This window comes from Danaus plexippus, unplaced genomic scaffold (genome assembly GCF_018135715.1).
Source record: "Danaus plexippus unplaced genomic scaffold, MEX_DaPlex mxdp_55, whole genome shotgun sequence".
NCBI classification, from domain to species: Eukaryota; Metazoa; Arthropoda; class Insecta; order Lepidoptera; family Nymphalidae; genus Danaus; species Danaus plexippus.
In genome coordinates this window covers 114,170-124,315 of record NW_026869875.1, presented here as the reverse complement: position 1 = coordinate 124,315, position 10,146 = coordinate 114,170, and the positions used below count along the sequence as shown (strand labels likewise).

At 28.3% G+C, this 10,146-nt stretch overlaps 3 protein-coding genes across 3 annotated transcripts; 1 reads left to right on the top strand and 2 right to left on the bottom strand.

Moving 5' to 3' along the window:
• The first annotated feature begins 81 nt into the window (after positions 1 to 81).
• Positions 82 to 2,461, top strand: LOC133320747 (uncharacterized). Its single transcript, XM_061529344.1, has 7 exons — positions 82 to 195; positions 560 to 809; positions 859 to 978; positions 1,020 to 1,135; positions 1,558 to 1,728; positions 1,863 to 1,917; positions 2,271 to 2,461. Exons 1-7 carry the CDS (start codon positions 82 to 84, stop codon positions 2,459 to 2,461), a joined length of 1,017 nt encoding a protein of 338 aa, XP_061385328.1.
• Positions 2,462 to 3,479: 1,018 nt separating this feature from the next.
• On the bottom strand, positions 3,480 to 4,157 carry LOC133320746 (uncharacterized). The gene has a single exon (XM_061529343.1). The coding sequence runs from the start codon at positions 4,155 to 4,157 to the stop codon at positions 3,480 to 3,482; it is 678 nt and encodes a 225-aa protein (XP_061385327.1).
• A 1,370-nt stretch (positions 4,158 to 5,527) lies between these two features.
• Positions 5,528 to 8,031, bottom strand: LOC133320745 (dentin sialophosphoprotein-like). Its single transcript, XM_061529342.1, has 2 exons — positions 7,545 to 8,031; positions 5,528 to 5,715 (listed from the first exon to the last, which is right to left on the bottom strand). Exons 1-2 carry the CDS (start codon positions 8,029 to 8,031, stop codon positions 5,528 to 5,530), a joined length of 675 nt encoding a protein of 224 aa, XP_061385326.1.
• Positions 8,032 to 10,146: the final 2,115 nt, after the last annotated feature.

Here is a 10,146-nt window from a genome sequence, read left to right as displayed (position 1 = left end):
CCTAATTTATAATTTTTATAGAAAATAGTTGAATATCGCACGTCACTATCTCAAAATGCGTTGATTATATGCCACGCTTTCATGCAAGCAGGAACTACATGTGATGTGTTCGTTAAAGAAAATTTGGAATGGTTGGCAGCAGCTACGGGTTGGTCGAAGTTTTTGCTTGCGGCATCTGCAGGTGTACTGCAAAAGGTAAAAAAATACATTTCATAGTTTGAGTTAAACCATGTATAGAGCAATATGTTTGCATAAAGCTATGAAGTATACAAAAATTGATTTTCAATAAATATCCGCTATAAAATATATTTGTTTAAATTCCAAGCAAATATATATATACATATTGTTAAAATAATAAAATACAACTAGTTGATTTATTTGTACTAAAATATAAATATTCATATACGTGACCTAATAGAGAGTTGAAGCTTATTTGTTATACATTTATAATTGGATACGTATTTGTATGCATTTGCAGTTGAACATGTATATATATATATATATATATACATTTATTATATTTGCACGGATTGTTTTAAATAATGTCATTTTTGCTTAGGGACACTTATCTGCCTCTCAACAAGTACTGGCTGCCTACTTACCAGGCTCTGGAAGTGGACCATATGCAGAAGGAGGAGGACTTTACGGATTGGGGCTTATTCGCGCTAATCAGTTCGATTTTGAAACCAAGAATTATTTATTATCTCAACTCACTGCTGCTCCTAATTATTCGCAAAATAATTTTGATCCATATCAGCATGGGGCTTGTTTGGGTCTGGGGTTAATGGCTATGGGCACAAATGACCCAGGTAACTTTTTTTTTTTTTTTTTTCCATAATTTTTTAGATATTTATGCAGCGTTAAAGAATATATTATTTGGGCAGTCTTCAATAGCTGGAGAAGCTGCTGCTTTAGCAATGGGCTTAGTGTCCCTTGAAAGCAATTCTGAAGAAGTCTTTTTGGAGTTATATAACCATGGTAAATTTTTTTGAAAAAAAAATTTGTTCTTTCGTAATTAGCACAAGAAACACCTCACGACAGAATTATACGACAATCCTCTTTAGGAGCAGCTTTAGTATTATTTAAAAATGAATTAAAAGCAGAACCTTACATTGATATGCTTGTTAATAATATGGTATGTTTTTATAAGTATGTTGGGTATATTCAACTAATCTGACTATTATCAATATACACTATATATTAATATAAGCATTATGATGTTCAGCTGTCAAATAAAATATAAATAAATATATATATATATATATATATATATATATATATATATATATATATATATATATAAGTCTTTGCGTTATATAAATATTATCATCTATAATATATATAGTATGCATTGTATTATATGTACACATATATAAATAAATATATATTCGTATATATATGTATATTTATATATATAAATATACTTATATATATTTACATATATTTATATATATTTATATATGTATATATATATAAATATATAATAAAATGTTTTATGTAGTGTATAATGTATGACATTTATATAACACTGATATGAGTTATAATGGTATAATACAGGAACCGATGATTCGATATGGAGGCATGTTTGCTATTGGCTTAGCATATTGTGGCACTAATAATACAAACGCAGTGAAAAGACTGTTGCACTTTAGCGTTCTGGATGTTTGTATGGATGTGCGAAGAGCCGCAGTTATAGCTTTAGGCTTTATTGTCTGTGATCCAGTCAAGGTAACTAGCCAAAAAGCAAATATATTTAGCTTCTTCCTGTAATTCAACCATTAATTACATCTTTTAACCCACATGTGAGATATGGAGCTGTTTTAGCTATCGGAATTGGTTGCGCAGGTACAGCTTCATTAAAGGCTGTGAATATGCTGCTCCCCTTGGCTCAAGATTCCGTTGATTTCGTTAGACAGGGTTAGTTTGATTCCTTCAAATGTATTTTGTGCAGGAGCGTTGCTTGGTTTGGGTCTAGTTTGTGTCGAAGCCCCTACTGCTACTCTTCCTGGTGATAAAATTAAACAAGTTCGCTCGTTAATTATGCGAATTGTTGCTGATAAACACGAAGATGCTATCACAAGATTTGGAGCTATTATTTCTCAAGGCTTAATTGATGCGGGGGTTAGTAAAAAAAAAAAAAAAAAAAAAAAAAAAACAGGGTCGTAATTGCATTATCAGCTTTTTTTCATCAACCGGGTCTATTAGAAGAGAATCAGCCGTTGGTTTACTATTCCTTAGTCAATTATGGTTTTGGCATCCACTTATACTAGCGGGATCACTCGCATTTCGACCTACCGCTGTTATTGGATTAACCTGTGACTTACTAGCTCCTTTAGATTTCAAGATACGCTGCGATATATCTCCAGAAAAAATTGCGTATACGGAACCTTTTGATCAATCGAAAAAGTCAGACAAAAAAGAAGCCACAGTTGCTGTAAGATTTTATACACAAACAACATAAGTTTACTTTATACTATATAAATTTAATAAAAAAAAAATTATATCTGTATATATATATAATAGCAATAATACTTTATAATTAATAGTTTAAGTTTTTTCTTAATATATAAGTCTTGATATTTTATGTCTTTATATTTATATAGATATTGATTACATTAAAAATATTTTCGAGCGTGTATTATTTTATTTTTTAAAAATAATATAATATTTATATATATATATATATATATATATATATATATATATATTATTTGCATAAAATTAATTATTATCGCTCGGAAATAATTATCATAACTTTATTTGTAGGTTCTTTCGTCTACAAAACGCAGAAAGCAACACGAACAACTAAAAAAGCTTACGGCTGAAAACGCAGAGCGAATTAAAGACACTCATATGACTAAAAAAGATGAAAAAATTAAGCTAAATGAGAAGAAAGAAACGGACTCAAAACAGGAGCCAAAAACTGACGAAAAAGAAGACGTCAAAAATAATGATGACTCGAAAAATATAACAGAGACAAAAACAGAAGGTAGTTTTTTCAAGTCAATATATATATATGTTTATTAGAAAAAGAAATAAAGGGAATAATAATGAGTAATTTGTGTCGGGTGCTGCCAAGTATAGAATCATGTGTGAACCTGGATATCCCGAGTAGTAATTGGTATCCCATTGACCCCAAACGTCACAGTGGAATAGTAATGCTTAAGCAGTAAGACATTTAATAAAATTTTATAAACTTTTAAGGAAATTCCAAATGGATTTTTAATGTTTACATTGGCTTTTATGATATTTCCAATCGTCTTTTTGACACTCTAAATTACAATAATAAACCTAAAAAAAAAGAAAAAAAAAAATTAATAATATATACTTAATGATTATTTTTTCAAATAAATAACTTAAAAATACACTCAAAATAGTATTTAATTACGTATAGCTAATATTACATGTAAATGTATATCTATTGTTTGATTAATTCATGACATATATAATATATATATATATATATATATATATATATATTAGGCTACCTTTTGGCAGGCACCGCATTTTTTAAGGTTTTCTTTGATTTGCAAGCACCCGCTGCAACGTGGTGGTTGAGGCTTTTCTTCTTTAGGAACCGGTTCTATTTTAGAGGGATCCTTTATTATGTCAAACATTTTTTGTCTGTCATAAGGTGTTTTGGCAGGAGGGTTTTTTAAATAAGCTTTAAAATCTTCTAAAGTAAAATCGGTTCTTTTAAACGATACTTCATCGTCATAAGTACGGGAAATGAAGCAGTCTCCTCTAATGTCATCTTGAAGTATTCTGGTTGCTTGGGAATTTTGCCCCAAATTCTTCACTCGACCTACGTTATCAATATACGCATTTGTGGCATCAAAATTATTTTGTTTGGTGGGAAGAGTAATCGGAATAATCTGACACATTTGGGACATTTCTACGGCATTTTCGAGTAAATTACCATCCAGGTCTTTTTTTCCATTGGCTTCTTTTTCAACCGATTCCTGTAAAGTTTTAGTTAATTTTTTCTTTTCTTTATTCAGCAATTTTGTTTGTGTAAAATGTAAGTTCAATTTTTCTTTAAACTCCCGCTCATATCCTTCGAATTCTAATTCTTGAACCTCATCACTTATTTCCTCTGGGATCAAAACGTATTTGAACTTTTTATGATATGTGTCACTAATAGAGTCGTTAATCATTTTCCGGATAACCCTGTAAATTATATTTTTTTTTTTATAGCTATTTCTATTTGACAACCATATATATTATTTATGTAGTCAATAATAAAACATACTGCTTTTTTTTTTTTTTTTATTTATTTATATAAGTTTGTATAGCTTTTTACAAAGATATTTAAAAAAATGTTCATATAGGCTGACGGGTTATAAAAACCTTAGAAAATAAAATATGATTTTATTTTACAAATCCCTGATAATATATTTTGTCAAATAAAGTTTATATACTATTATTGGTCATATGTAAAAAATCAATTGGTTTAGAATATTAGCAAACTTCAATAAACTCGTGCATGTTATATTTTACATTATCGGGATGGATAAGTTCAGTTAAACCGTTTTTATATTTCACGTATAAGGCTACTTCAGGAAGTAATAACTTTCCTCTTTTTATAGGTTGAAGTTTCAAACTTAGAACTGCACTTTCACATAATTCAATATGTCCTTTTTTTGAACCAATTAAAATCCATTCGGCATCCTTTTCAAACATATCTAATTGAATACAATATTGAATAGATACGGAATTCTAAAAAAAAAAAAGCTTTTTTTTTTTTTTCTTACTTTTAAATTGTTTCGTAATTCGATAAAAAAATTTATCACTTCATTAAGGTAATAGGTTGAATTTCTTGGTGGAGATATTGAAATAAAACCTTTGATTAAAGAAACTTCTTTTATAGTTTCTATTTTGGAATTATATAGAAATTGAATGCACGCCATTGAAGGATTATCTAAATCATAAGTTAACTTCCGACCTAGCACATTAAGAAGATTTTTAAAAGAAAAAGATTCTTTTTTAAAAAAAGAATACAATTGATCGTCTAGAGATTTCGTTTCATTAAACTGTATGTATATGTTAAAAAAAAGACTGCATGGAGAAATAACTCGAAAAAGAGCGTTAAATTCTTGGTTGGATGTAGTTAGTTGAGATATGTCGCATACAATAGAATTCGATTCATTGATTTCAGCTTCTTTTAACCCAAGGTATTTAATTTTTGAATCAATTGTCTTGTCATTATCATTCTTAGAATATTCCCTAATTTCAATTTGCTTTATATACATAGCGTTATATGAATTAGCTAGCTTGATATTCACTATTTCTTCACAATTGGAGATATTGCTATTATAAGTAAAGATTAACTCGAATGACGGGAGTTCCAAATGATTTATATATGAAATTTCGTATATATCTGATATTTTTGTATCTGTTACTATTTTTGCGTTAAGATTAAAAGGGTTTTTGAAGTAAACTTGCATCAAACATTCAAATGTGCACGTATATCCGGATATTTCTTTCTGATAAATAAGGTTATTTTTCAGTAAAAAATACTATAATTCTAATTGTTTTTTAATGTTTCAGTAAAAGCGTTATTAGAAGCGATAACAGAAGCGTTATCAGAATCATTAGTAGAAGCGCTATCAGAATCATTAGTAGAAGCGTTATCAGAATCATTAGTAGAAGCGTTATCAGAATCATTAGTAGAAGCGTTATCAGAATCATTAGTAGAAGTGTTATGAGAAGCGTCTAAAACTTACATTTCTGTCTTGCTCGCATTTTTCTAAATTTTCTAAAAAAGTTTGGGAATTAGTATCTCGCTGTCTCAAAAGGTTATTAAAACAATTACAATTAAAACCGAAACACGTTGGGACATTGTAAATATTTTGGGGGTTTTCAATTATTATAACTGGAATAAGAATTTCGAGCGTTTCAGAGAATTCTGGTAGTTCTATCCAATGGTTCTCCTGTTTTGATTCCATTAACATGGAGCTTAAAGAATAGCTATAATTTTTTTTTATGTTTTCGACTGATACTTCAAGATATTCACCAAGAGTTTGATTTTGCTGGAAAACTAAACTCCAAAAAAAAACGACACAATACTTTTCAGCTGAAACGTTTTGCGTTAAAGCTAACTTTGAAGCTTTGTTTATGCAAATTTTTTTTACAATTGCGTACGGTACTTTTTTGATGATGCAAACTCTTAAAATTTGGACACTATAGTGATTAAATGGAATACTGGGATTTGGATTCATTAGCTTCATTTTGACTTCAAATGATTTATCACTCGGATGATTATTGATATTCAAAATTGGCCTCAAATTCAAGCTAGATGCCTCTAATTTATAAAAATCAATATTCAAAAGTTTCGAGCAATAACATATATCATTGTCATATAAATAAATATCGAATAACTCGAAATCTCCTCCTATTGATAATATACAAGAAAAAGTACCCGTAAACTCATTGTTGATGAAACAATGTCGATCTAGAGCTAACTCAATTTTGTGAATTTGATTATTGTCGAGCGATTTCATCCTCACCATAATTTTATTGATGCTTAAATATCCGAGCGAGTGCTTCTTAATGATAATTGTAAATGTAAACATGTCCCAAATATTAAATTTATGTTTGATTTTGTCGGGAGCAATTGATTCAGGTTTTTTATCTTCCTAAAAATAACAACATTTACAACTTTTTAAAACGTTCAAAAGAAAAAATTATGTTGGGTTAGCTAGAACTAATTAAAAACTAAATCAGAAGCTTTAATAAAAGCAAAATCAGAAGCTTTAATAGAAGCATAATCAGAAGCTTTAGTAGAAGCACAATGAGAAGCTTTAATAGAAGCATTATCAGAAGCTTTAATAGAAGCATAACCAGAAGCATAATCAGAAGATTTAGTAGAAGCAAAATCAGAATTTATAGTAGAAGCATAATCAGAAGCTTTAATAGAAGTTCTGATAGAAACGACCTTTGAAGCTTCAATTAATTATATACGAAGTAGTTTGAAGTGACGTTTAAAAAAGCGTACTAGTCACAAAAATAAGCTAAAAGTTTTCTAATAATTCCTCCATTATATGAACTATTACTTACATTATAATATTTCTTCATGTATTTTTTGATATGATTGAAATATTTGAAGAGAGGGTGAAGTTCAATCAGAAGAGGATACTTACAAGGAAGATAGTTCATTTTAAGAAATTGTTTCAATGAATATAAAACAGCATTTTCGCTAATATTAGAAATTAAGCTGGAATCACTGTTCAATTTTAACATCACATATATGCTTGGATGACTCGAAACAGAAGAGTTACGATAGGTGGACGATAACTTTAAAAATTTTTGATACAGGCATATGTTTTCAATATGGATGTATTTTTGAAAATAATTTGATGTTATTAATTTTTTTTTATCATTTGAAAACAAACATATTTTGCTGAAATTGAACTCATTGTCCATATTATTTTCTAACTGATTTGTTTTCGAGCTCACGCTTTCTAAATAATTGTAATAATTGTAAATATATTAACAATATATAATTTTAATTTTTTATCTACTATTTATGGTTGTTTACTTACGATGAGATATATCTAATGAACTTTTTGATAAATATGCGAAATCATGAATTTTTTCATCTGCTGAATGTGTACGAAAAACTTCAAATTTATTTTGGGATAAAGATTTGTTATTCAGAACGTCTTGGTTCTGTTCGAGTGATGTGATGTTTCTTGAAGACAAATCTGATAAACTTGTTGCAGAAATACCAGAAAAAGTATGTGGAAAACTTAGTTCTAGATTGGATAAAGCTGAACTCGACTGTAAGTTTGCTGAAATTACATTTTCTATTATCTGATTTGAATCAACATATTTGGATCCAATTTCAGAGGATGGTGTTACGGATTTCGAGTGACTCAGACTGAGTAGGTTAATATTATTTGAACCAGTAGAAATTTTTTCAGAATGAACCTCTCTTGATTTGCTGGAGCTATTAATCCCTGTTTTAGGTGTGCTGTTTGATGAAATTGTGTTTTCTACAGTTTCTTCTTTTATTTCGGTTGAACACATTTTGATTAGACTCTGATCTTCTTGCAATAATTTTTTATATATATTATCTAAAGTTTCGGCTTGATATATACACGTTAAATTAGCTTCAGATTTAATCGATCGAACAAAACTCGAAGTCTTCATATTAGTGGATGCCAAATTATATGAATTCATTTTTGACAATAATTTATCAGTTCTGGATTGGATATGTTGACATGTAGTACAAGACTCACAAGCATAAAAAGCTGCACAAATTCGTTCTTTATAAAGCTTAGCCAGCTTCAACATGTAATATGACCATTTTACATTTATTCGCATCAAATTTACCCAGAAATACTTTTGAAACATTTTTGAGTTCTCTTTGAGCATCTGAACACATTTATTTGGATTGAACTGGAAAAAGGAGGACATTCGGTCTCCTGTTACACAATTTTTTATAATATAATTTTCCCAATAACACCATTTATTAATATTTAAATTATATACAGCTTTCATACGGTGCCAGCTGGCTGCATTAAGTAACTCGTAAATGTAATACGTTAACTTTTTTTCCGCATCATATGCTGTGACGTTGCTGGTAAGGATTTGAAGAAGATCCGTTTTTTGAATTACCGACATTTTGATGTCAAAAATATAAATTGTATTCATATCATACTCGGCATCACTCGGAGCCTCTTCGTCGGGTTCTTGTACTAACCAAACTTCTTCCCACTGATAATTAACGAAATTATCACAGTGTAAATGTAATAAAGAGCATATAAGCAATTATATAAGATTTATATTCATTCTTACTCAATAAGTATTAAAAAGAATACAGTTTAATAAGAATAATTTAATTTAATTGTATTAGACGGGAAAATTATGTGTAAATATTATACACAGTAAAGATATGCATAATTTATTTAATACACACATGACATAAGTCAAGGTATATATACTATGGTTATATATAGAAAAAAAAAATTATAATTATAATACACTAAAGACGTTATATATTCCATGTATAAAATATTTTAAATAATTAAAATGTATATACATATATATAGTTATGCATCCAGTCTCCATTTATTGATTACTTTGCTTGATTAATATTCACTTTTATGATATTTATGTTCTCAAGTACTTTATAAGTATAGTTAAAACCAAGCAATTATTTTGCACTGATACTATTAATTATATTGTATAAATATACTTATTATTATTTTTATATGTTTAATTATATATATATACAGTATCATCATATACACCCCATTTATTAGCCTTATATAAATTTATGCGTTATAATTGATTTACTCATCATTAAGCAATTTTGAATTTAGAAATAATTTATAATTACGTCAAAAAGCTCTCGAAATACAATCAATTGTTTTAACTGGTTAAGGCCCATAGTATATAATTGGATAGTTAAAATTATTAAGTTCTCTGAAAATTTATAATCAAAAAAACAAATTTATAAATAAATGGAAGATTATATTACATGTTTGACTCCCGTATTTAATAAAATATACTAATTGCATAATTCTATCTTTGTTATAAGTAAAATTACTATTTTTAAGAGATTGGGTGGATATATTAACTCTGGAAAATTCTTTGAAGTCTGAATAATGGTTTTAAGTCTTCCAAAATTACCAAAGATACAGGAATTATTTTCCTTCTGAAATATAATTTTTTTCTTAAGTTATATTACTGGTTGAAAAAATTTACATAAAATGTAATTTGCAAAGTTCACGGTTGACAAAAATGCCCATATCAAATATTTTGGAGCCAGTCTATTTTCATAAAGCATGTTTGTTGCCCATTCCTTCTTGAAACATTTGAACAATTGGATTTTGAGGTCAAATATAAATTTTATACAGTAATGAGCAAAAGATTCACCTAAATTTAACATTATCAACTTTATTATTATATAAAGCATAACTGCAAGTGCAACGCAATATAGAATAAGAGGTAACAGAACTTGAGTAACAGCGTCACAGAATCGTAGTAGAAGCATAATAGAGTCTCAGTAAAGCATAATAGACTCATAGTAGAAGCACAATAGAATCATAGTAGAAGCGTAATAGAATCATAGTAGAAGCATAATAGAATCATAGTAGAAGTAAAATAAAATCATACTAGAAGCATAATAGAATCATA

Coding starts and splice junctions, on each gene's coding strand:
- LOC133320747 (XM_061529344.1), top strand. CDS start 82: ATGCAAGCAGGAACTACATGTGATGTGTTCGTTAAAGAAAATTTGGAA. Junction 196..559: donor CTGCAGGTGTACTGCAAAAG/GTAAAAAAATAC, acceptor ATTTTTGCTTAG/GGACACTTATCTGCCTCTCA. Junction 1,729..1,862: donor TTGTCTGTGATCCAGTCAAG/GTAACTAGCCAA, acceptor GCTTCATTAAAG/GCTGTGAATATGCTGCTCCC.
- LOC133320746 (XM_061529343.1), bottom strand. CDS start 4,157: ATGATTAACGACTCTATTAGTGACACATATCATAAAAAGTTCAAATAC.
- LOC133320745 (XM_061529342.1), bottom strand. CDS start 8,031: ATGTGTTCAACCGAAATAAAAGAAGAAACTGTAGAAAACACAATTTCA. Junction 5,716..7,544: donor TTCATTAGATATATCTCATC/GTAAGTAAACAA, acceptor TGTAAGTTTTAG/ACGCTTCTCATAACACTTCT.